This window comes from Lampetra fluviatilis, chromosome 29 (assembly GCF_964198595.1).
Source record: "Lampetra fluviatilis chromosome 29, kcLamFluv1.1, whole genome shotgun sequence".
In the NCBI taxonomy this organism is placed as follows: domain Eukaryota; kingdom Metazoa; phylum Chordata; class Hyperoartia; order Petromyzontiformes; family Petromyzontidae; genus Lampetra; species Lampetra fluviatilis.
This window is the reverse complement of record NC_136303.1, coordinates 1,672,781-1,700,114: the sequence shown is the minus strand read 5'-3', so window position 1 is coordinate 1,700,114 and position 27,334 is coordinate 1,672,781. Positions and strand designations below refer to the sequence as shown.

The window sequence follows — 27,334 nt, the reverse complement described above, 5'->3', positions numbered from 1 at the left end:
TTTCAAGGATTTGTGAGCTCCTCGCACAATCCAGCCTGCAGGTTAAACCCAGGATGGATCGTAGGCAGGCCAGCCTGAATGTTTCTAACCGGCGCAGATGTTCCATTAGGGGGGTCGACGTTTCACAAGCGTAGAGAAGGGAGGGAATGACTGGCCGAGAAGACCCGAAGCTTCGTGCGGAGCGACAGACCAGTTCGCTCCCACACAGCGTTAGGCACAAACAGACCCCCCACTTCCCCCCTAAACCCTACAGCCCCCCCCCCAGCACAGCCCCCACTCTGGCCCCGCCCTTTCCATAGCCCCTCCCAATGCCCCCCCCCCCTCGTCACACGGCGTCACAAAAAGTCAGACCCTCCCTCAAATATGACGTCACAAAGCTCTGCCCCACCTCCCCAAAAAACATATTTCCATGTTTTAATAAAACATGCTTCAAATCGCTTTAAACAATCGTCATTGTAGTGCGTATTTAATGTGGCGCTGCACGCTGATGTTGTAGGAGTGTTGTTATAACAATTAGTGTTGTTTTAACAATTCTATATTTATTTAAAGTTGCGCATTTTGATGTGACGTCACATTTCTCACCCCCCCCCCTCGTCACACATCGTCACAAATGTCCGACCCCCCCCCCCCCCAGGTGCGTGACGTCATTTATGGACGGCCCCAATGGCCCATTGTCTGCGTATCTTCCCTCAACCGTTAAGTACTGTAGACAATTTCTTTCATCCGTACGGGGTCACGACCAAAAATGTACGACACCATAATTGAGTTTATTTTTGTTCATACCCTGGAGGTATGTCATTTACATCGAGATTATCCTCCACCACCCGACACAGCCAAACAAATCAAGTTGTCACCTGTGCCAACACAATGCGCAAATCGGTATTATATTTCAGAAAAACCGGTTTACCGATGATGTCTGTCCAGGCACACAGAGTGCCGCGCAATTTCATCAGCAGTGGTCTCAAGGCGAGCAAAGGGGCCGTCCATAAATGACGTCACGCACCTAGGGGGAGGGGGGTCAGACATTTGTGACGATGTGTGACGAGTGGGGGGGGGGTTGAGAAATGTGACGTCACATCAAAATGCTGCTTGTGTTGTGGCCGAAACGTCGTGAGAATGTTATTTTGTTATGTTTAATTTTTATTATTTTATTATTTCCCTTCTACGTGACTTTACCGAAAGAACCAAGAAGAAGGGAATTTAGTTAGACTCGCAGAATACGCGAATCATCGTTACGAATGCCGTCAGCTGCCATCGTTATAATCTGCCGCTGATGCTGCTGCTACTGCTGCAACATCACTATGTAACACAATTTTTTGTTCCTGGGTACTAAGTGTTATCTTTTAAAAATTGCTTATGCCTCAAAAGTATAGAAAATGGCTGTTACTCCCCGCAGACTTTACTTTTGTGACCAGGACTTTACGTGAAGGAAAAGACACAAAAGCACACCACGTTTTCTCATTGAAAATAGGTACATTTCAAAATATCAATGTCCTGGTCACAAAAGCAAAGTTTGTTGGGAATAACAGCCATTTTCTGTACTTTTGAGGCATAAGCAATTAGGAAATAACACTTACTACCCAGGGACAAAATACATTTTTGTTACACAGTGAATTATTCACTGTCGCGGAAGAGCCCCGAGGGAGAGAGACGCGAGGCGGACAAAGCAAACGGGGACAAGAGGCGCGGTGCCTGCGGGCCGAATCAACGCGAAAAGCTGTTAACAGCCAAAATAGATAATTGTATTATTTTATTATATTTTATATTTGATTATTTTATTATCTCCCTTCTACGTGACTTTACCGAAAGAACCAATAAGATGAATCCCTGCAGTCACGAAAGCTTTAAATCGAAATTTAACAGCCAAAATAGTAGATTTTTGCGGGGGGGGGGGGGATTTCGTCCGTGATTCTGAATCATCAACACGCTGAATAGAAGGTTGCATCCTCAATGTGGACTCTGACTCTTCCCTGAGCCCAGCCCACTGCCCCGCCCCTCCCCCACTCCTCCCCCCGCCCCCTTTCCTCGCCCCTCCCCCCGAACACTCTCCTCCACTCTCCCCCCGCCCCCTTTCCTCTCCCCCCGCCCCTTTCCTCTCCCCCCGCCCCCTTTATTCTCCCCCCGCCCCCTTTCATCTCCCCCCGCCCCCTTTTCCTCTCCCCCCGCCCCCTTTTCCTCTCCCCCCGCCCCCTTTCCTCTCCCCCCGCCCCCTTTTCCTCTCCCCCCGCCCCCTTTCCTCTCCCCCCGCCCCCTTTCCCCCTCTCCCCCCACCCCCTCTCCTCTCCCCCCGCCTCCTTTCCTCTCCCCCCGCCTCCTTTTCCCCTCTTCTCCCCTCTCCCCCCGCCCACTTTCTTCTCCCCCCGCCCCCTTTCCCCCTCTTCTCCACTTTCCTCCCGCCCCCTTTCCTCTCCCCCCGCCCCCTTTCCTCTCCCCTCCCCCATCTCCTTCCCCCTCCTCCTACCCCCTCTCACCCCTACCCACCCCCGCCCCCCGCCCCACCTCTCCCCCTCCCCCCATCCTCACGCCTCCGCCAAAAGCCCCTCCCCCGCACGTCTCTTCCGTAGCCACGCACAGACGTGAACCATCACCACCACCAACACCACCACCGCAGCAGCAGCAGCCGTCATCGTCTCCCTGATGAACGAGGTGAGCGAGGCCTGGCCAGGTCACTTGTTTTTCCTGAAGTGATGGTGGCCTCGGGGTTGTGTGCGCGTGTGGTGCGGTGGGGGTGGGAGGGGAGGGCATTCGGCTGTCGTCGTGATCCACGGAGCAGGACTTTTAGCCCTGTAGCGCAGTCATTCATACGTCAGCGTGCGCGCCGTTCTCTGTCTGTCTCCTTCACACTCTCAACGCCGTTGCCGGTCGAGTTTGGGGGGCCCGGGAAAGCTTGGGGAGGTGGAGGGGGGGGGGGGCGTTGTACCTGCGCGGTGTTATTTGACCATACTTCACCAGTGCTGTGAGCATGGAGGCGAGAGCATGTGCCATAGAAGTTCAGTACAACAATGGATTTGTGTGCTTTGCGCTGCCCTCTAGCTGCCCACCGCAGTGGGTCAGGCGTTCCAGGCACCGTCCAGCCACTTGTCCGGCCTCGGCACCTGCTTAGCTTCTGAGATGTTGGCACAAGGGACCAATCAACCATTCTCTACTCTACGTGGCAACACTTAGATGGACGCTGATGTCTTGTCAATCTCTGGGATGGGGTTTTGAGGTCTCTTCCTCGCCGTGTCGATCGTGGGAGGCTGCTGGTTTTTGTCGACGTTTCACACCACGCGGGTCACGGCGTTGGTGAAGGGTCAACGACTGAACCCGTTCAGATATCACCACATCGCCACTGATGTTGCCGTGGCCGGGAATCGATCTCGGGTCGCCTGGTTCATGCCACCCACCCCGACACCGCTCCACACATACATGTAGTAATACTGTACACTATATTATTCGAGATTTGTTTAGAGAAGGCACTCCGTTAATGGCTTATTGAATCTGTCTGTGCGGAGATTTTGATTCTTAGCCGCACGTATGCATGCGTGGTGGGGGTTTTCTCCGGGATTTCCCGTTTTCCCGCACATTTCTCATCACGTTTAAAACAATACATGCGCCAAACGTCTAAAAGTAGCAGGACCCTCCTGAATAACGCGTCCTGATACCTCTCGGAGGAGGCTTTTCCGAGCTTGACGTTCACCGCATTTGGCACTTGATGATCGAGACTGGGGTCGGTCTGGTAAGCGCCGTCTCAATATTTCATTCTGAGCACGGACCCAAAGGCGCCGAGCGGGCAGCAACAAACGGCGAGAGTGGTTCGAGAATGCTGGTGGGGGGGGGGGGGATGCGTGGGATGATGATGCGGGCGCGTGCGTGGGATGAGATGATGAGGGTGACGTCACCCCCCCCCCCCATCACTTGCGTTGCCGTGGCGACGCTCACGTTATGGTCCAGATGGGATGGTGAAGGTGGAAGGCTTTCACGCAGTGGCAGTGATAATTATTGGATGTTGTTGATGATGATGGGGGTGTAAACCAGATGAGAAAGAGTATTATTATCCTGTGGACTAAAAAGGGTTAAACAGACGATGTTGATTGGTGAAGGTTTTTGTTAAATTATGATTTTGATTTGTGATGATGTTATGTATGCGAAGAGCGGTAGTGTAGTGGTTATGAATATTGCCACCCGAGTTCAATTGCCGCTCAGGGCCAACATTGGTGGCGTATATTTGAACCGGTGTCTGTCCTCCCCAAGGTCAACTCGGCCTTAAATGATCATCTGGTGCGGTCTGTAAACCTCAGCACTGGGGAGACAAAGGCGGTCGGGCGAAGCGTTGGTCACCCACACACCCTCGTGTGCCGTGCCAGCCGTCATAGGTGCTCGCGAACAAACTTGCTCCAATAGCCTGTGAAAGCTACATGGGGGATATTTGTCTCTTTTATGTATGTATGCATGCACATTCCCATATGTTTGGTTTTACTGTACGTACGGAAATGACTTTATTCTCATCGTGATCAGCCAATGTGTATCTTCTGCTGGATGAAGTCCTCCCTCCGCAGTGGACGTGATTCGATCACTTAATGCATCGTTACGCCCTTGCACCCCGCGCTGGCAATGATTCATGGTGCATGAACGCATTGTCCAGACTTGCATAAAAGTGTGGAATTACTCTCCCGGGAATGCCGCAGGGCAATGCGACCACTTATCTGTTCCCCGCTAGGAGGGGACGGCGGCAATCCTGGTGGTTGAGACTCACGATAAAGTTTCTTGTTTCAAGTCGAATTTGTTTAAGACAGGTGAGAAACTCAAGATTCAAGGGAGAGCCCCATTTATGCATGATAAAGGATTTTTTGGGGGTTAAATCACGTACATGTAAATTATTTGTTAAATCTGCCACCACCCGACACAGTTAATTAGTAAGGTTTGTCACGTAAATAAAATGTGCCAGTTCCTTACTGCTTGAGCACACTGATGTTTTCGAGAGTAAATTCGCAACATTTTCAATTTGAGTATCGTGACGTTTCGCTGGTGATTACAACAACAACAACCAGCTTCATCAGGCGATTTGCCAGAATTGTGAAGAAGTCTTCTGCTTTGGTTCTTCAATTGAGTGAACGTGATGCCATCACAGTGAGCTTATCAGGTGCGAAGACCATGGGGGAGGGGCAAAAGACAACAACATTAAACAAATACTACCACATCATGGGACCTCCTTTGCCAGGACCAAAATATGAGAATAGGTTTTCCCCTTTTTTCTGGCACCAAACTGAAACCTTTATTACAAGGAATCATGTCTGCATTAACCACAATACTTGTGGTCAGAATGCAAACAAAAAACATACTCTGATAATATATGCATTGTCTTTGAAACTGATTGGTCCACACCTGAGAAAGCTTTCTTTTAAGCCGAGTCTCAAACGGTGTTAGACCAGAGGACGCCAAAAGGCGTACAGCACAAAGACAATGCCACTATCAGAGTAATGAGAGCTCGGGGGAGCAACTACATCATGGGACCTCCTTTTCCAGTACCAAAATATGAGAATAGGTTTTTTCCTTTTTTCTGGCTACAAAACACGCTCGCGAGGACGTTTGTCGAGGAGATGGAGCGATGCAATCATCACAGGATCGCTGCTGCGTTGGCTGTCGATAGTGCCGGGCAATCCTTCCCCCAGCATTGTTTCCTGCTTGGCCAATTGTCCGAGAGCCAGCATTCGTTCCAGGAAATATAATCGAATTTAATATTTCGATTGACGTTTCTGCGCCGTTTTTAATTTTTCCAGCATCGCGGTTGATTGTACCCCTGATTCCGACCCCCCCCTTTCTCTAATCGTCAGCGTAAAGATTCGAAAAAGGCCCCCGTACCTCGAGGTGATGAACGCGCGCGGATCGCCCTCCAAACGCATCGGTGCGCATTAGCGGCGCCCTAATAAATTTCCAGCCGTTGTTCACGTGAAAATTTAACTTATTTACTGTGCTGCGTCCTTCGGGGACGACCTGACCAAAAAACACATTCTGAATCCGATGATAATTATCGGTAATACTACCGGTGCCAGCCTGGCTAGCGTGTTAAACACGCGTGCCTGTTTACTTGCAAGCCCGTCGCTGGTTTGGACTGCGTTCCGATGTCACCATGCGTGCCCGTATTTACTTCTCTGTCAAATAATTTACTCGGAAAATCCCTCCGAGATGGTCCTCATTTGTATTGTAGGTGACGTTTTTGGCAGTCCGTAGCCCTGCCGTAAATTTACCATTGCATAACCCCCTTCTGTTTAATCTAGTTTTAATGTTTGAACCTAATTGTTTTGTTCAAACTGTTAGGATTTGCTTTTATGCGTCCGTTTGTGTACACTGTGGAAATGGTTGATGATTCTGCTGTAATTAATTAAACCCAGGTCTCCCGTAGCCAGACAGACTCATGGCCTCAGTCAGCTCTTAACAGATCATATGGGTCTCTGGGTACACGTGATGATGTTTACGGGTGTTCGTGTGTCGGTCTATGTCATTCTTTGGGTCCCGATGGGTCTCTATGGGTCTCTGTGCAAGTCACTCTCTACTGATGATGGCTGTCGATGAGACGTAGAATGTCAAAACTTGTCTGGCGTTTGCTTGCGTTGAACCAATGCTGCTTAAATTATACAAACCCCGAAGGCCGTGTGGCTGATGGGTGTGTACAAAACTTAAAAAAAAAATGTTATGTGGAGGGACAGATATGTGAATGAAGTATACAGTTTACTTAATTACAGGCCTCTATGTAAATCTACGGGGCCGTTTGTAATGCATTTGTAAGCATGCGATTCTCAATAGATGCTTGTGTCCGTGGATCTTTGCAAAGTGCATAGTTGCGTCTCTTTGTGAGTCTACATGTCTCCATGTAAGTCTGTGTTTGCCTTACGTACGTCCAGGCCCCCTTTTTTATAACAGACTCCTGGGCTCAAAGGGCTTTTACCTGACCATAAATGAACGTCATTTACCTCTCCCATCCTCTCGCCGTCAGTGACAGCAGCCACGGGCAAGGGACCACGGACTGGCTCGGCTTGAGAGACGAGGGGGGAGGGAAACAAATTCCATGCAAACCCGAATATCGTTATCGTCTATCTGTCATCTGTGGTTCTATCTTAACACAGCCTTTGGCACTGTCGTAAGGCCTTCCAGAACGAGCACTGAAGGACATCTGTTTATTCGTTTTGATTTTGATTCCGCACGTCAGGTCCGTCCAGTAATGGGCATAGCAATGCAGATGCTATACAGCGGGATGCGATTGCCTTATATCGCGAGTTCTCGCACACAAAGACAAAGATCCCCCGTATAGCCTCTAGCAGGCTGTTGGCGGAAGGTGCTCTTGACGAGCACCTATGAAAGCCGCACGCACAACAACCTCCATTCACCACGGACGGCGCTTGTGCCAGGCTCGGTGCACCTTGAGGCCGCGTGAAGTGTCGAAGGCTCGCTCACAGGAGGTCCCACGGGACAGACCCAGGTGTTATGGGCTTGACCGACTGACTTGACTGGCAGTTGCACCACTTGTGCTCCCAACTGTGCCAACTCGCTGCGTTTTATCCACCCTGCGCTCCGCCCGTTGTCGTGCCACAGGCAGGCGCAGACACGCGTACACACCACCCTGCGCTCAGCTCCGCTTAATAATTTAAAATCGACGTCGAGACGCTTGTGGGAAAATTGCGCGTTGCGTCGCCCATTGTACAGCTGCCGTTGCCGATGCCGGGAGAGAGCAGCCCCCGTTAATTAAAGTTAACGATGACGGATGATGACGACGGCGAAGAAATTACAGTCGCTGATAAGTTCCGCGGAGAAGTGTGGAGAGATGGACCCACGCCTGGAATTATATCGAGAAGAGAGAAAGGCGGAACACGCGGCCGTTTATTGACATCGGTCAGAAAAGTGAGGTTTGGGCAGGACACGTCACAGACAATGGCCGATGGTCAATAACAAGAATAACGATAACGGAGTGGCAGCCAGAGAATGAAACTCGTCAGCAGAGGACGTGCAGCGAGGAGTGGAGTGTCGCTGCGGGGTGTCGCAGGATCGCGAGAGGTTGCGGCCACTTAGGGAGGCCTTCATCCAGCAGTGGATTGACCAAGGCTGCTGGTGACGATGACGATGACATCCAGCAGAGAGAGTCCCTGCGGATGATGTGGACGCTGTTGCACCCTGCAGCGTAAGATACTCACAAAACGACACGCACGAGCCCTGACTCCCATCACAGTTGGTTCCCAACACTCCGTGATTAGAAATTAATCCTACCCATCTGCGTAATTGTGTAATGGGGTCAAACAAGCGGTGTTGACGCAGCGCCGAGTGGCGACGTGATTAGGTAACGAGAATCGACGTCGCCCTGTTACAGTGCCCAGTGTCTCTTTTTTTTGGCTAGGAAAGCAAAAAGACGGATGCGACAACTTGGCATGCCGAGATGGTTTGGCCCTTGGATCTCCTGGTGGGGCAGCTGCCCTTGAAGACAATGGTTTGCGAGCTTCTTGAATCAACCCCCACCGTTTATCTAAACTAAATGTGTTCTTATTTTGCCAGGTTAAGGCACACCGAGCTACGTAGCTCTTTTTCAGAAGCGACCTGGCTGTAAATGATAGCTCAACTAAGTGGCTTATCATCAAGTGGAAATTTATAGCAGCGAAATACTCTGAATGCATGCGGAGGGAAAAACCGGAGGACCCGGAGAAAAATCCACGCAACCACGGGGAGAACATGCAAATCCCAAATTTACAGCGTCAGGATCGGGATCGAACCCACGACCTCCTGTATACCAGGTGAGGTAGTTAACATCTCGCCACCATGGCGCCCCCATCTGCGCCGTGCGCCGTGGTAATGCCCATTGTTTGGGATTCTATATGGGCACCCACACTGCCAGATGGAGCAATCCATCTAGCTCTGAAAATCTAAGCACCACGATTATTCTCCTCCCGGTAAGAATGTGCGAGCGTCGTCAGACCTCTGGCAAGCTCGCTTAGAATCCAGGATGCGGGGCGAGGCTTGTGCCAGCAAGTGCCTGCGTGCGTTTTTGTTGTTGTTGGTGGGGGGCGGCTTGGAGTTGGGGGGAGCGGAACTCGTGAAGGTGACCCGCCCGCGGTTTATTTATCCCGGCGAAAAACCGACGCCGCATCCTTTCCATCGGCGCGCGTCCGGTGGCCGCGGCGAACAGAAATTCGTTTTACCGGCGCCAAACCCGCCGTCGCCGCTGCCGTCGTCAGCAGCGACGATCGATCCACTGCCGGACGAAGAAGGACAAAGTATGATGAAGGGCCTCAACCGAGCGGTCTCGATCCCTCGCGGTGCTGCGGCGTTACAATCCACCGGCGCACGAGCTGACCTCGTCGACGCATCTGCACGGCGGATGTCTGTCTCAGGCGCGTTCTTCCGGACTATTTTTCACCCGCCGGTCATCGTCCCCTTTCGAGCGATGACTCATCCTGGGTCCGGGCCCACGAACTTTTGTTGTTGTTAACAGTCGGAATGACGTTCTTATCCTGTGTTCTCTCAACACCTGCCGAACGCTCTGCTTTTGGATTCGGCCAAACGTCCCCAACGCAGGACCCTCTTGAAAAAGAGTTTTTAGAGACTTTTATTCTGGGTAATGGTTATTATTATTTTGAATCCTCATCATAATCGTCGACTATTGTCTATCGACTGCTGGATGAAGGCCTCACCACACCGCCACCATCTCTCACTGCCCAGTGCTGGTACCATCTGATCATCTCACTCTTGCACGTGACCATATCTCATTACTCCATCTCCACATTGGTCGTCCTCTTGACGTGTCACTGTTATTCTCTACCTTCAATTGGCTCACCGCGTTGGATGTTTCACAGTGAACAAGTGGAGTGTTGGGCATTACTGAATTTATGTGCTTGATATTTCACCCTTGGCAATGCAATTGTCCCGGTTTATGGGTCATGTTTCAATTTGAGTATCGATTGTTACTGTGTATCGTTTGTAGCGTCTCTTTGGTATTGTCTGTCTCGTACGTTCTGTTTTTTTTGTACAGTCTGATTTATTGAATGAGGCTGTTGGCTACATGAGCAGGGCCCACTGAAAGTGATGGCTAAAGGGACTTACCGAGGTCTGAACGTGACTTTCAAAGACCTTTGGCTGGCCACACATTTATAATTCATCATTATTTACCCAGGAAAGCTGTACCGAGTCTGAATACTCTTTCTGGCACATTGGGTCGTTTAGTCAACCCCAATGCCATTGTGTGTTTTGTAAGCTATGGGAAGAAACTGCAGAACCTGGGGGAAACCTATGCAGAACAGAGGGAGAACAGACAAACTCTTCCTGGAAAAATATAAGGCACATAAAAAGCCGGGGATGGAACCCAGGCCCTGTCAGCTGCGGGGCACAAGCAGTTACAAGACACACATGAACGCTATCCGGCAGTAACGCGAGAACTCATTATGGCTCCCCTCTACCTCACTGACGCGATGCGTGTGACCGCTTTCCGCTCCCAAACCTGCTCTCGCAGTGCCAGACACGGGACCGGATATTTGCCGGTAAGCAGTCGACCCTCCCGTGACCGCTTGAACCTGCATGTGAATGGAAGCGCGCAGGTGCTGAGCGGCCCCGTGGTCTGCAGCTTTCCCTGCCCGTGGGTCGGGTTGCTGAATAGCCGAGCACCTGTGGTTTGACCCCGAGCAGCAGTTTCCATTGGTGGCGCCACGGTGGCCAGATGTTGACTCGCTCGCCTGGTTTACAGGAGGTCGTGGTTTCGATCCCGATCCTGACGCCTGTATATTTGGAAGTTGGCATGTCTCTTTCACCGGCATCGCGTGGATTTTTCTCCAGGTCCTCTGGGTTTTAGAAGCATGCATTGAGAGTATTTGTTGGTGCTATACATTTCCACATCATAAGCCATTTCGTTGAGCTTTCAGTTGTGGCCAAGTCGCTTCTGAAAAAGAGCTGTACAGCTCAGTAGGGCCTTACTTGGTAAAATAAAAATAGTTAATAGTTTGGTTTTAGTTTAAACGGCGGTTTCACCGGAGAGCGGTCACGAGTGCCGTACCGACGGTGTCGTTGGTATCGTCGCTGCCGTCGCTGCCGTCGCTCAAACGTCACCGAAACGGTCTTCGGCTCAAACGAAAACGGCACGAGCTGTACCTATGTCTGGCATGGCGTGTCCGCGTGATAACGTGTACGGCCACACCGGCTGTGTTTTTCGCTCGGACTTTTCTGGTGTTGCAGCGTTCCTGGCCACGCGCCGCACTCGGCCAGCGGTTTTATGCAAAAATCTAAGATTTTTTTAATTTCTAAACGCACTCGCTGAGCGCAAATGCCCAAAGGCCCACAACTTATTGCGAGAGCTTCGGAGAAGGGACGACGGGAGGGAATGCCAAACCGAGTATCTACTTACTCGGCGGTGGAGCGAGCCGCTCGCAATTAGGAGGTTCCGAGTTTAAATCCCGTTTGGAGGGCCATTGACTCGGCCCATCGTCCCCCTCTGGTATCGAAACGATGAGTACCTCTTTGTGGGGAAGTCGACACTGGTAGGCCCATCGATACACTCACCACCCTCAACGTAGGAATGAGGAATTTCCACCACTGGCTCAGAGCTGTAGGCAGGAAACTGAGCACTTGCTCAATGCTCATTTAAGCCAGACATCACTTTGACTTGACTTTAGATTACTGTTACATTCTTTAAGTTGCAGCCCTTCGTCAATCTACTGCTGGATGACTGCATGAATGTTTGGCACACTTTAAACAAATGCAAAAATCCCCCACGCCACCCCCTCTCTCTCCTCGCCTGCCCCTGTATTGTGTGTAACAAGACTGTTGGTGGCAAACAAACACAGACACCCGGTCTCACACACACACATAGAACACAAGTAGATTACACTCTTTAAATAAATATCGTCATCACAAAGATGTTTCCCGCAGTTGACCCAAAAACCTTGCTTCTCGGTACCCTCCCTGGCATTCAACAATAAAACAACTCTAGGATATGAAGGCAACAGGACACAAAAGCACCTTGTCTTAAATATATAGTGGCAGGAAACGCCTACTCCGCTCCCGCAGAGGGTAGCTTTTAGGGCAGCCGTATTCCACGCTCTTGGGGCGCTCCGCCAATGAACGTAAAACGTCACCACCGCAGCGGCCACATTGGCAGACTTATCTCTCTCTCCAAGGTTACACGATTAATATACGGGGCCGCGTCCGCCGTGAACACGCTCCGTGTGTGTCGCGTTGTTCGAGGGGCGGACGCAGTCCGCGCGGCCGAAAACAAATGCTGCGGCGAGCACTTTTTTTAAACGAGTGGCGGTAGTTGGTCTTTCGCGACCATTATCATCCATAATATAGGTTATTTTGGGTTAGATCGCGTAAATATATAAATGTGTCATTTAACCCGCCACCACCCGACACAGCCAATGAATAAGGTTTGTCACGTAAACAAAACGTGTTGGAGAGTAAACCCACAACATTTACAATTCGAATACTGTGACATTTCGCCGGTAATTACAACCAGCCTCATCAGGCGACAGCCAGAGTCGTGGAGAATCCCTCCCGTTTTGGTCTTAACTAGAGGGGGTGAATGTGATCATCGTCACTTTATAAACGTCGTCGCACGTATCGTGTCCTCCGCTTTGTTTTACGGTCGGCTCGCTGACTTGGCCTGAATCCATCGCTGACGCCGCTGCGGGTTCCTGTTTGTCGGGCTGTGTTGGTCTCGCTTGTCGTCGTCATCATCGTCATCGTCCCCCCCCCTACCCACCACCCCCCACCAATGTAATCCCGATTGTGCTATCGGCGCTGCGTCACGAGACCAAGAATCCATTCCACAAAAAAATCTCGCAGAGCTGTGCAGCGTAGACCCTTGTGTTCAGAGAACGTCCCACAGAAGTAGACCTCATCGAGCAACCTCCGAGATCCCTTCGAGTGACCTCTGGGCCGCAGAGTTGAGGGAGAGAACCTTCCATTTCACCCGCTTTGCATACGAGAGGATCATGTTCGTCGAATAACGGCCAAACCGGTAATTTAATTTTCGGAGCTGGAATGTAGTCGAATTGAATGGGCGACCAAATTTAACGTGATGGCATTGCGTGAATTTATTTCGCTTGAGAACCCGGTTTAATTGCAGGCGCTTGCTTGCCTACATTCCAACCCAGGTGCTCAGCGGTCCCCTGCTCAGCGCCCTGACCTCCGAGCCACCTGGCCGCCCCGTCGGTGGCTGTGTTGTAAATTTACACAGAGTTTGAGCCCCATTTGAGTCCAGTATCCCCATGTTTTGTAAACACACCGAATACCTTTCCGGCTCTTGAATCAACTGTCTGCTACGTGTAGACCGGCACCGTTTATCTGTGTGTGCTGGAGGAAAGCACATCTGGGGCACCCGCATGGAGGCAGTATTTTCCAAGTTCACTTTTGACCAAGTTCACTTTCAAATGAGACGTTTTGTCCTATATGTCTTAAGCTGGGCGCTAAGGTGGCAGGATATTAACTACTTCGCCTGGTATACAGGAGGTTGTGGGTTCCATCCCGACCCTGATGATATATTTAGAGTTTGCATGTTCTCTCCGTGGTCGCGTGGATTTTTCTCCCGGTCCTCTGTTTTTCCCTCCACATTTAGAGACATGCATTTCGAGCATTTGTCCGCTATACATTTCCTTGTGATAAGCCACTTGGTTGAGCTATCATTTGTGGTTAGGTCACTTCTGAAACAGAGCTATATAGCTCAGTGGGCCTTACCTGGTAAAATAAACATAGTTTAATTTTAGAGTTCTAGCCAGCTTTAAGGAAAGAAACTTGAACTTCGGATTTGAAACAGCTTTTAGTCAACATCGTTATCATCGGTCATGATGTATCCACTTCTGGATCAAGGCCTACTTGAAACCGTCAGCGTATTTCAAGGTCTTAACGACTCGCCAATAATTCATCCAGTTCCTACACCCGCAGCTGATCTCATCGCTATTTTTAATCTTCTAATATATAAAGTTGGTCACTAGCGAGTGACCGATGTATTTCTAATGATGTTTCAGAAGGGTTAGAAAGATGAAATTTGGCACAAACATAGTCGAGTCTGTATTTCTGACCTTTTTTTTCAACGAAATTAGTACATCTTTGGGCACCCACACATTATTTTTTTTTTATCTACTGAGGCCTTCAGAATCTTGGGAATACTGTAAGTGCATAAGCAAGAAAATACTTGATGGGTAAATGGTCATATAAATAAATAAGTCCAGAGGCGAGGCTGCCCCCCACGAACCCAAACGAATGCAACTCGTGCATTAACATTCACTCCTCCATGAACATTCACTCCTCCATGAACATTCACTCCTGCATGAACAGCTCTTGCAAGAACAGCTCCTGCATGAACAACTCCTACATGAACATTCATCCTGCACGCTTGGCTTGCCTGCGTTTTGTAATGGTTTTATACTTTTATTGTTTTGAAGCTTGCCGACTTACTCCGCCGCCACTGCCACGTTTCTGGAATGGCGCTCGTTACATCAGCGCCGGGGGTTTGTGCTCGTTGGGTGCATTCTTCCGCGTGTACGCAACGACGCGGCTGCTAGCGCCGGGGCGTGCACCGCCTCCTCTCTTCGTCGGGCGGCAGTCACTGCTAGTAATCGAGGGGGACTCCCGTCCCTACCTCTGCTTCATAACAATAATGATGATGATGATAAGACTAATGCCAGTTTAACACGTAGGCTTTCGTGACCAATATCATCCATAATACAGTTTTTTTTGGGTTAAATCGCTCAAATATAAATGTGTCGTTTAACCCGCCACCACCCGACACAGCCAATTAGTAAAGTTTGTCACGTAAACAGAACGTGCCAATTCGTGACTGGTACAACACACCGGTGTGTTGGAGCGCAAAGCCACAATATTTACTAATGCCCTTTATTTCAGACTAAATGCCCTTTATTTAACTAGGAAAGCCTCACTGCTGCGCTTCTTGTGTGTGGCAGCAATGTGGTGCAAACGTCGAGGTCTGCTGCTGCTGCTGGCCATGATGAGAGGGCTTCAGCAGAGCGAGAGAGAGAGCTTGTGTTGTGTCGCCGTTCCTCCTCCTCCTCCGTTAAAGGAGCGCAGAGTCCAGTGTTTTACTATACGGTCCACAGTTTGGGTTGCATGGCCACAGTCGGACTTCTGCGGCTCGGCTGTAATTGTCCATAGATGGAGGAGATGTGCCGATGGGCCTGCCCGTGCTCTGATGCGGCTGATGGTTCCACCATTCTCCTCGTCAGAGCCTCACCGAGTCTCAAGTAATGGGGGGCGCTGCGTACCTCACACCGCAGCTGCGATACGGAGAGGTTGCCGGTTCGATTCGATCTCCCGGCGCGGCGGTTGAAACGATCGGGAAAGTTTCTTCAAATCTACCCCCCACCGCCGCCTCTGTCCACCCAACAGTGTAAATTCGGGAACCCCGCAGATAGTCCACCGGTCGGTGACGTGCGGTGTGGCAAAGTGTGGGGCACTCGATGGCTGTTGGCTGGCTCAGGGGTCCGAGACGCTGAGCCGGAACTGCCGATAGCCCAGTATCGAATCCAGGATGTTTTAGTCGCTTCTAATAAAACTGGGTTCGCAAGGGTAGTGAGGCGATGATGACCTCAGCAGAATTTCAGCTCTGGGAGTTGAATCGCTTTGTTTGACCGCCGTGTGACAGGCATTTCTGTGTGGCAGGGGTCGCAGGAAGGGAGCTCGGAAGTAGTTCTATGATAGCTCCTTCCGTGGGCCGTTCTCCCACGCGGGGTGATGCGCCTGCCCTCTGCGAGAGTTGTGAATGTACAGTTCTCCATCTAATAGCAATGGTGGCCATCGCACAATTGGAACAAAATTGCGAAAATGTACAAAGATGTAAAAAAAACACCCAACCCACGAAATCCCCTTTAAAGCAAAATATGTTACAAAAATAACAAGCCATGAAAACATTTCAAAAGATGAAATGTTTTAAATATTTTGAGCTTTTTTTTTTCCGCCTGCTCAACAAATCCCCCCACAGGATGCTCACAGACCCATCGGTGAAAAAATTTTGACTTAGAAAAATGTTGGCTTTGGCTGCAAGGTGGCCAATAGATGACAGTACAGCGATGGATTCTTGACTCCACCTGTGCCACCTCCTCGTACGCCTGGTGGGTTATTCAGGGTCCTCCACTTTCCTCCCAAACAAATCCAAACTTTCTTTATTGCAATTGTCCAACTATCCAATTGTACGCACACTCTCCTCTGTATGTACATACGTCGAACTTCTTTCGCACCGTACATAGCCAACTGTGCTAATCGGAGGCTTTTCCTGGATAAAGAAAGGACACCACTGCTCTCTGATCACCGTCGTTTGGCCCGTTGTCCGACGTTCCACTCCACGTGCTGGGAGCTTCTTCAGGAATATCATCGTCGTTGTATATTTTTTCCTTCCCGCCGCAATAATTTCACGTAAATCTCGGGAGCTTCCGACTCGCCGCTCTGCATGCACCCGGTTTCGCTCATAGCTCACGGGCCCCGATGAGGAGCGATGATGGTGATGATGACGATGGTGACGAATGAGTGGCGGGCTCCGGGAGCTGACGGTGCCGGTGGAGCGGTAGATTTAAAAAAAAAGGTGCCGTTTCCTGCCGGCGTTCGTTCCGTCGCTCTGCGGGGCTGGGGATGAGGAAACGCGTCTCGGGCCGTCGGTGTTCTGCCACGCTCCGGGGAGCTGCGCAGATGAAAAATGGCTCCGAAGTAGAATTCCAGTGCACCGGGGTGAGTCACTAAAAACCAAAGAACATTAACACTGTATATATATACATAAAATAACAGGAACACAACAAGGCGGCAGTGTTGCGGCCCGGAACGTAGCCCCGCCAGACACGGGGAGACCAGGCCCAAGACGTGGGGGAGAGTTCAGTGAAGCGGGGATCGTCGTGGTTCTGTCAAATGTAACATTTTTTGTAACCAAAACCAATCGCGAGCAGCGTAAGTAACAAGATAAATAAGCGGCCAAGTCCTCCTCGGGTAGCTGTGCATGGTTTACCCGCACGCCGACAGAAGACAAAGAGACACACGGCAGTGGCGTGGTCGGCGCTGCGTCTCGAACCCGACGATGACCCGAGTGCGATTCCCGCTCACGACCAACAACAGTGGCGAATATTTGAACTGGTCCTGGGCCTCCACTAGCTTAACTCGGCCTTAAATTAGTACCTGGTGCGGTGGTGTTGGTCACCCGATGCCTCGTGTGCCATGCTAGCGTTAATAACAGGTGCTCGCTAACCGTAACATCCACTCACGGTGTGTTGGAAGGCTTTACGGGGGGGGGGGGTGTCTTTGTCACTCCATTTTTTTTATGCACAGCTACCATTGTCAGTAGAGCCACAACATCTGGCGCTGTCCCCGTGACCTCCTGCCATTGAAGCCGCTCTGGGAATGGCGGGGTGGGGGCCCGCAGAACTGGTTCGGATATCGCTCGCCACCGATGTTAACCGTGGCTGGGTATCGACCTCGGACCGTCACGTCCGTGGCGCAGTCCGCTAACAGCTGCGCCACCGCTCCACCGTATTTATATTTAGAAGTTGACATTCATACGTCATGTCACCACGGATAAAGCTCGCAGTGTTCACCTCAACTGGTGCGGAATTAATTCCTGAAAAATTTCGCTCGCACTTTCTCGATTGTCCTTTCTCAGGCTCCGTACATTCCTGTTTCCGTGGTAACGGTCCACGGCCAGCATTTTAATACGGACGGGACGGACAAGCGGGTCTCCCGTCACGTCGTGCGACAGGCAGGGCAAGGTTCGCTCGCCCGATTTTGACATTCGTGCGATGATATAAAGTTATTTTTTTAGGACGCTCCTCCCGAGTTTAGCCGTGAAGCGGTGCTCACGGGACAAGATCCATCCCTGGGGCAAGGCGGGTGGGGGGAGAGCGGCTGGCCAGCTACCCCACTTGGTCAGAGCCGTGTGACAAATAGCCGGGCGTGCGGCATTGTGATGATAATGAGGTCGTGACCCTTGACCCCCGCTTGTGCCACCAGTCTGGCCCCTTCGGCAAAGTAGATTGGTTCCTCCCGCGGCGCGTTCCATTCCGCCGTGGCGGGCGGGGGGTGTGCGCGTTGCAACCGCGTTCAGTAGGTTACTGATTAAATAAAAAGCGAAGCACTTGACTGGGATTTTCTGCTGTGTCTCTGAGCATGATGTCACACGCTCAGATGTAGGCACCGCGGTTGTGTATTGCTTTCAATAATTAAATTGGCTCTGAAATGTCCGGGGAAGGATTACACGTACAAACCCTTTAGTTGGTACAGCCCGCTAAGTCCCCTCTTAACTAAAGCTTGAGTCTGTGCCATGTGTTCAGTGCAGTCACAGACAATGCCTCGGTTTTACAGTGACGACAATTGACAAGGTTCAACAAATGCTGCCGTGGCCTGATGGTCACGTTTTTCTTTTAAACCCATTGCATTGACTGCAATCTTTTTGAAGCTGATGGGTGACGGCTTCACAGTGAAATGGTAAGAAAATAAAATAAACACATTTTACATCTGTGGGGTTCTTCGTGGTGGTGCTCTGCAGCTCTGCGATGTCCGACGAACCGCTCCACCCCTCGGAGGCTTCTTCAGGAGCCGAAGAAGTATTTCCTGAAGAAGCTTTCTCTTTCTCTCTCGGCGCGTGGAGCGGAACGTAGTGCACCGTGCCGAACAACTCATCGCGAGAAAAAAAAACATTCGAGAGCCGTGTTTTTTTTTCAAAATTGTTTTTAAAAGAAATTATCTCTCGCGTGCCATCGCATGCGAGGCAGCGTTGATATCATTCCACTGCCGGATACCATCAAAGTGAAAGTAGGTTGTTCGTGATCGCGCCGCGAGACTCCTTCCTCTTTTTTCTTTCCTTGACATTTTCGTTTTAAAAGTTTACGCCGCCGTCTATCGGAGGAGGAGGCAAGCCAGGTGGAGGAGGCGCGTGAAGTGGACCTGAGCCGTGAAGTCGCCGGTCACCCTCGGGGGTGGTTTGTTTGCGAGCAGCTCTGGTCGTGCGGCGTTGGTGGGCGAGTGGCACGCTGTTGAGTGCGTTCGGGTGAGACTCGAAATACCGTCGATAATCCTTTTCGGTCGTTGTCTCCTTGAAAACATTTGCATGATTTGTTCGTGTGTCCCCGTTTCTCTTGCGCTGCGGGCGACGAATCGTCAGTCTCCCGTGGGAGCAGTGCAGCCCTTCGAGAACGGCGGCCAACGGAAGTGGATATCGTTGAGCTACCTCTCAGGCCCCTTCAAGTGACCTCACACGGTAGAGAGGGGGGCAGCAGTTTCCCCACCCGCTTTGCATATGACAGTTAATGTTCACTGCGTGACAGCGCAAGCCGATGTTTGAATGATCATAGCTGGAATTGATCCAAATTAATGGCGTAAACAAATTTAAAGCGGCGGTGCTTCTGTGCAGTCATTAGCGACCGAGCTGAGATCCTCATCTCACTATGCTTGAGAACCCGGTTCAGTCGCACGTGGCTGCAACCCCGATTCAAACCCAGGATCTCTGCGGTACTCGCCCGTGCTCACGCGGTGCGCCCATCTTTGAGCCGCAGCCAGTTTTGGAGAATAATTGAATCGTTTGTTTTTGCTTTGCGATGCCACCAGACACGATGGCTTTCTCATGGCTTCTCTAAAACCTCTTTACCACAGTGACGCCGATGCAGGGGAGGTGTTGACGGAAAGTGGAAGATGATATCTGGTGGAAGTGTTTTGTTTTTGTTGTTGGAGGGCGAGGGAGGGAGGGAGAGAGTGATGGACAAAGATCCCACTGTTCCTGATCTTGTGACACAGAATTGCCAGCGGGGCAGGGGGATATCTTGTCATGCCTGGGACGGTGATGCGGCACAGCGGTAGCCCGGGTGTGTTGCTCGTTGCCGAGGTTCACGGTTGGAATCTATCGGCCGCCCTGGTTAATACTGTGGTGTGTATTAATAATACTGCGCTTCACGCCATCTGCTTCACTCGGTGGATGTTCAAGATCCCCCTGACGTAATTAGCAAGAGTTGGCCAGTTTGTGCCGGCATCAGGGTCTAAATTTGGCAAATACCAACATTGCCCGCAAGTTACGCAATTGGGATTGTACACACACATCATTGCCCCCTCCTGGCAGGCTAATGTCCCGGGTCACTCTTGCAAATGAGACTCATCCCGGTCTCTCGAGTTCTCACGCTGGTGGCACAAAATAAACTTGAAAGTTGAAACCCACGGTAATCAGAATTGTCAGAGACAGCCCCTTGACCACTGGTACCTTGGCCCGTGTCCGTCCATCCGTCCGGCCATACACGTGGCTTGCTTGATCAGAAAATGACAAAACCGCAAAACCGAGCTCCACAGTAGCTTGCTGATGCCATGTGTTGCCCGGCATGATGTCCGACGTTTTGCCCTACGGAGCTTCGTCAGGAACCAAACAACGCATGGCACAACAAGAAATACACCACACAAACTCACCAACACCATCACTAAACTCACCACGCAGACTCGCCAACACCATCACTAAACTCACCACACAGACTCACCAACCCCAGCACTAAACTCACCACACAGACTCACCAACACCATCACTAAACTCACCACACAGACTCTCCAACCCCAGCACTAAACTCACCACACAGACTCACCAACACCAGCATTAAACTCACCACACATCAATTCAAACCACCAGCGACCCAGAAATGGTTCAATGAGAAATGAAGCCCTGGTCGGAGGCAACGGGGTTGTTGTTGTCATCAGCCTGTGACTTCCTAGGCAAAGGTCCCCCCCCCCCGTCATCCTCTTCCAGTCCCTCCTTGTCCTCCAATCTCTGTGATGTCGCCTCGCTGCTGCTGCTGCTCTTTCCGCTCCATTCCTCTGCTTCTGTTCCCTTCTCCAAGTCTCCACTCCGGAGTCGGGGTTCGTCTCTCGTCGTCAGCCCCCCGAGTTCGTTTGTCGGGAGTAACTCGTCGTTCTGTACCCACCCCCCGCGCCAGTTTATTCACGAAGCGAGTTGATGCGCATCGAGCGCCGCGTGAGACCCCCCCGCCCACACCCAACGGCGCTCCGCGTGCGCTCATCCCACCACGTGCGCTCCCTCCACCGCGCGCTCTCCCCACCGTGCGCTCCCCACCGTGCGCTCTCCCCACTGCGATCTCCCCACCGCATGCGCTCTCCCTCCTCCTCAATGCGCTCTTTGTGAGTGCCGAGGGGACCACAATGGTCTCCTTTATGCCACCGCCGCCGACAACGACCGGTGCAGCGGCGGTGGATGCGGCGCGGCCGTTGTGCTAACGTTTAGAATTTACGTATGGGGGGGGCGGAGGGGCGGGGTCGGTCTTCGCAAAGGCAACGTTTGAATGGAGCAGAGGGAAAGAGAGGGGGGTAGAGGAGCGGCCTCGGTGTGTGTGTGTGTTCGTGTTTGTTGGTGGCTTCTGCTGACCGGCGGTGGCGTCACTTTCGCACCCGTGCGTTGTGAGCGAGCTCATCACTGCCGTGGCGCGACCACCGCTGTGCGTGTCGTGGGGGTGCCGACACCCCCAGCGCCACGAGATATGATGACTAAGAGACATCCTCCATCTGTTCAGATCTGACCTCGAGACTCAACGTGTTTGGACCTAACAGACACCCACACAATCCATGGTGTTTTTTGAGTTTTTCTCCATTAAGGCAACAACATTTGCTCATCATGATGATGGCTGAACTGCGGAAATAGACATCTTAGCACGCAGTTGTTTTTGCCCCGGTTCCTGTTTGCTTGTTTTTGCACAGATTTCTATTTGCTTCATTGCTCTGCTTGTTTTACTTTAATGGTTTTGTCATTTTGTCGAGCCGATGAGCACGGTTGGCTACGTGCGGTGCGAAAGAAGTTCAAAAGAGTGGGGTTTTGTTCTTGCATTATCTGTGTTAAGGGATTGGCTAGTTCACGTGCAGCGTTGTGGGATGCAATTGCACGAATGGCGCTCTATAAAATGAAATTATTGTTATAGCATTCATATGCACGTCCTCTTGCAAATGAGACGATACTTGCGGCTCCCGCCCCCCTTGTCTCCCTGTGCTTGCAATGTCCATCACTCAGGTTCGGCCCTAGTGCTCTTCTAGGTAGACTCAGCCTGAAATAATAGATGTACATGGTGCTGGGCTATCAGGCGAGGGTCACTAGCTGCATTGCTGTGCCAGCCTTAATAGGCGCTCGCGAACGGCATTTGCCTGTACAGTTTGTAAGGCGCGTGGTTGAGAGAGTGGGGGGGAGTGTGTTTGTCAAACAACATTCTTTGTGTGAGTGTGCACGTGGTGCGTTTGCGATTGTTACACGCACTGCCCTTATCCAAGTGAGCGTTCACGACATCTGTATGTTGTTTACACTATGAGACCCCCTTTACCAGTGGCAGAATATAGTGATAGGTTTTTACCCTTTCAACTGGTACAAAAACTGACACCTTTATACAAGGCATCATAAAGGTGTCAAAAGTACGCCTTTTGGCGTCATCTGGTCCAACACCAATGGAGACTCGGCTCTAAGAAAAGCTGTCTCGGGTGTGGACCAATCAACTTCAAGGACAGTGCATATCATTATCATTATCAGAGTTTTTTTGCATTTTGACTGCTTGTGTTGTGGATATTGCAAACATGATGCCTTGTATAAAGGTGTCAGTTTTTGTACCAGTTGAAAGGGTGAAAACCTATCACTATCTGTATGTTGCTTTAAGCGTGAACCTAGCCTGTCACGGGCACACCGCTGTCACGTCACCACCGCCCAGAGTTTGTGGAACGGTTGCTGCGCGAGTGACGGGGGGGGGGCGCGTGCGCACGCGTCTGTGCGGTGTTTTGCGTGCGTCTCTGCATGGGTCGACGTGCACTACGACCCCCGGAGAGCCGAGGTCAATTCCCGGCCAAGGCTCATGTCGGTGGCTATTATCTGAAGCCCGGTCCTGGCCCTCCCATTGGGCGATTCGAGTACGAGCATCGGTGTGATTCTAATACGATCACGATCACGTGCCATTTTTGATCCCGCGTTTCGCGCGGTCGGCGACGTACGGCGCGAAAGAAGTTCGACACAGACATGGGAGTCGTCCCCGGTGCCGTGCGTAAACATTGGCACTGAAGGAGACAAAGGCGGCCGGGCGTGGTGCTGCCAAATCCACTTCCTCGTACGCCGTGACGGCCTTCATAGGTGCTTGCTAGACCGGCACCTGCCCCAACGGTCAAGATGTCTGTGCGGGTGACCTTTATCTTTGTATTGATCTTTGTAGCTGTGCCCATGTTTGGCAAGGAATAGGCGGCAGTGTGGTGGAATACGACAGTGACCTCAATATCCGGAGGTCGCTTGAGCACGAAAACCTGAGCTAATGCGCGTCTGTCCTTGTGTCTGTGTGTCTCTGCGTCCGTGTGTCTGTGTGTCTGTGTGACTGTGTGTCTGTGCGTCCGTGCGTCTGTGTGTCTGTGCGCCCGTATGTCTCCGCGCGTGCAGCTGGCGCCGTGAGCCGCAGCGCGCCGTCTCGCCATGGAGGCCGGCACGGCCGCCGTGTCCCTCCCCTTCAGTCGCGAAGACTCCGCCTGGTGAGCAGCGACCCATGTGTCGATCCCTCAGGTCGATTAAAGTCCGCCGATTGCGCTCACGAGCGCCCCCCCCCCCCGCATGCTCAAGCGCTCGCACGCGCGCGGGTCGTGACGATCCGCACGCCGGACCTGCGATCCAGAGGTCGCCGGCTCATGCAGGTGCTCAGCGACTTGCTAACATTGTTGTACCGTGGGCGATGGCGACGTCTTGGGGAGGCCTTCAGCCAGCAGCGGATTGATCACATGCGATGATGGTGGGGATGATGACGGTGATGACAATGACGAAGGGATCGGTGGCACGGTGGTTAGCTCGCTGAACTGCGAATCCAGCTGAACCCTTTCCCGTTCCAACGACGTACGTGTACTTGGTCTGTTTTTTTTCCGATTACAAACGGAATCGGAAGTAAAAGGCCATGCGGGAGGGCGTGTGGCACAGCTTGGCGCCAGCTCTCAGCGAGTGTGCGACCGCGTCGCTGCAGGTCTCTTTGGCGAGTGCAACGTCTTTACGGACGGCGGCGCTGCTACTAGGCCCCTCTTCGTAAAATTAACGCCGAGCCGCCGATTGCACGTTCCGAGATTCGGCGGCGAGCGGGACGACGACCACCCACCCTGCAACTTGCGGACATCTCGGAACGGGGGAAAGGGTTTACTGCATTCGACATTTCAGCCACGGCCAACATCAGCGCAAGCACAGTTTTGTAACGCATCGCGTCTGAAGAATGTAATCCGAGGGCTACATAAATAACACGCCGAACATCACCGGTGCCCACCGCTAACATGAAACCGGGGGCAACCACCTCGGCACAGATGGACCGCTGCGGCGTTGGTCCCCGTGGGAACGCTGTGACGAGCCGCCCCCTCTCCTCCCCGAGTGCCGCGTGGCGCTAACGTCCCTTCTGTGAGCTCACCGCAGATCTTGGGGAAGAGAGGGAGGTGGAGGGAGGGGCCGGCATTGATCCGTAATGGCCGGCGCTAATGGTGACCTTGAGGCTGCCGGGCCGCGTGGAGATAAGAGCGGTAATTGTGTAATCGATAGCGCTGATGCGGTGTCAAAGATCGTGGAGTGGCGACGTTCGTGCTGTTGCGCGGGCAGCGAGACGGGCGGGCGGGCGGGCCGGCGGGCTTGCGAGTGAGTTGGTTTTAATGTCAATCGCAATCATCGTCAGTCATCCTACCTGGCGGTTCAACATCATAATCAAATTAAACATCATCACAATCATCGTAACCTCGCACCAGAATAATCATCTATCATCAATCATCGTCATCACCACCGTCCCTTCCACCACATTACACTCTTGAGAACCCCATTTGATTCATGGTCTGGCTCAAACCTGGATTCGAACGTAGTCTGTGTCACTGTCGCTCGCTCCGTGTCTCTGACTTGGATGTTGCTCCCCAAGCCATCGGGCCTTCCCGAGCCAATTGATTTACTTAAATTATGGGGTATGGTGATGGTGGCAACGGTGATGGTGGTAACAGTGGTGGTGGTGGTGGCAGCGGTGTTTGTTGAGCTATTGAAGCAGCTGGGCCAGGATTGGGTAAGGAAAAATCAGCACCACTTTTCACCCAGGCAACTGGAGAACACAGACTTGGACAATTCTTGACTTGTCACGTTAACAACAACAACAAAAACAACAACAAACAATTGCATACATTTAAAAATGCACAATATATATAATCACAAAGAAGATTTTTTTTACATTTTGATATTCATCAATGACTCACACTGTCTGGGACACTATTGAACGTGGTGATGGTGGTGTTGGTGGTGCTGCAGCTCAGACGCTAATCAACACAACCCCCACGACCCACACGGTGTGGAGAGGCCCTCATCCAGCAGTGAATTGGGATTGACAAGAGGGGGCGGTACCCACGTACGTGCGATAAGACGAGACATGCCGCCGTTGTCGTGCGACAGCTTGTGCTGACCCACATCTTGAATGGCGCGTGCGGAGGAGATCCGAGCTCGCGCACCTTTGTGCGTGTCTCCTTCCCGGGGGGGTTTTCTGCCCTCCCATCGCTCGACAAGACCGGGGATTGGTGGATCGTGCGGAGATGGAGCGACGAAGTGTGAGGCGGCTCACCCGCAAGGCGGTAGATGGTGTTTCTGACGGGGGGCGGTCTGCTGCGGAGTGGGGAGTGGTGGCGCAGCGGTCGGCGCGTTCTGAGCCACGCTGAGCCCGGCGGTGGTGGTGGCCTGTCATCCAGCAACTGTTGAGGCAGCGAGGGTTGGCGGATCGTGCAAAGGTTGAGAAACTCCCTTTCGGTGGGCGTCGAGGAGGCGCTCAATCCTGGCTCGCCAGGAGAAGGCAGGCCAGCAAAGTGCCGACTAATATCGTCTGTCTCTTCTGCATGGGATAGAGCGTTGTCCCCTTGCACGTGTCGGTTTTCGCCAGGTGCTCCGGTTTCCTCCCACGTGGTTAAACTCACATGAATTGGCTGAAAAGGTCTTAGTATATGTAGAGGACTGCAGAGCTTGGAGGATTGTTGGTAGCGCCGGCTCCTGCGTGGCTGCACCGTCTGTGCTTCCTCAGCGATTGTGAGATGCACTTTGCACGGGCGACGAAGCGATATGAAACTAAACGTTATTAAACACACAGTGGAGTGCAATGTGTGGACTTATAAAACGGTGTGCAAACGTGACCGCATCTGAAGACAGTGGACAGGAGCAGTGGGTGTGTTTATTTCATAGACAGATGGAGTCATCGCGTCTCTGCGTAGCTTTATGAGTCTGTCTCTGGGCATATGGGATAAGTCAGTCCAGTGGTCGCTGGTGTGAGTCAACATGGTACAATATTTTGTATTTATACAGCGTCTCAATGTGACGCATAACAAACACTGTCCAGACACAGCGGGCTTATTAATTTGATACAGAGGGGCAGTCGTTGCGCTTCATGTAATTCTATGGGTTTCAATGTGTGCCTATTCTGCCTTATTTAAGTCTATTGGTATGTATGTGTATCTATGGGCCTCTATGTGATTTCATGGATCTCTGTGTGAGTCTGTGGTGCTCTGTACGTCTCTATCGGTCGCTATTATTGAGTATACTGTACATCTCTACAGGAGTCTGTGGATCTCTTTGTTAGTCTGATATTCTGTGCGAGTCTGTGGGTCTGTACGTTGTGTTTATGGGTCTCTGCGTGAGTGTATGATTTTCTGTGTGACTCTACGTATCTTTGCATGACTTTGGGTCTGTACATTGTGTCTATGGGTCTCTTTCTAAGCAGATGGATATCTGTGCGAGTCTCTGGTTCTCTACGTGGGTCAATACACTGCAATGTGGATTAAAATGGTAGTTTATTTGCGACCGTATCTCATGATTATCGGGTTTTTTTTTCTGGCTTTGCTCTGAGAATATGGCGTTGGGGTAGGGACACGCGGTCGTGGGTAAGATATGCAAATATCACAAATCCAGAAATTGCAGGGTTTGTAAGCATCCGAGTAATCTTATCAAACGCTGAATCGGGGCCCAGAAAAATACGCCAACGCTGACCTAAAAACGGAGGCGTTCAAAGTGGTGCGAACAAATGATGACGCTGTGACGCCACAAAATTTTGTCATTTATTTTGAGGTCGAGTAACAGATCTGGTGGGAGGAAAACAATGTGCGGAGGATTAACACAATAATGGTAACAAAATCGCATGCTTTTAGTGATCAATTCAATAATGATAATAATAACGTTTAACACATAGGCTTTCGCGACCAATATCATCCATAATATAGGTTTTTTGGATTAGATCGCGTAAATATAAATGTGTCGTTAAACCCGCCACCACCCAACACAGTCAATTAGTAAGTTTTGTTAAATCAACAGAACGTGCCAATTCATTACAAGTACAGCACTAACCGATGTGTTGGATTTGCACTA

General features: G+C 51.4%; 1 protein-coding gene across 4 annotated transcripts in view; it reads left to right on the top strand.

The window, feature by feature from the left end:
- The first annotated feature begins 2,546 nt into the window (after positions 1-2,546).
- The window catches only part of LOC144942929 (uncharacterized), a 96,101-nt gene continuing 71,313 nt past the window's right edge, over positions 2,547-27,334 (top strand). For 3 of the 4 annotated variants that reach the window (XM_078869960.1, XM_078869959.1, XM_078869961.1), the window contains exons 1-2: positions 2,547-2,646; positions 23,378-23,466. In XM_078869960.1, the coding sequence (XP_078726086.1) occupies positions 23,411-23,466 (56 nt within the window). In that variant the 5' untranslated portion in view covers positions 2,547-2,646; positions 23,378-23,410. The remainder of the gene's footprint in view (positions 2,647-23,377; positions 23,467-27,334) is intronic. The other variant, XM_078869962.1, reaches the window with a different exon arrangement.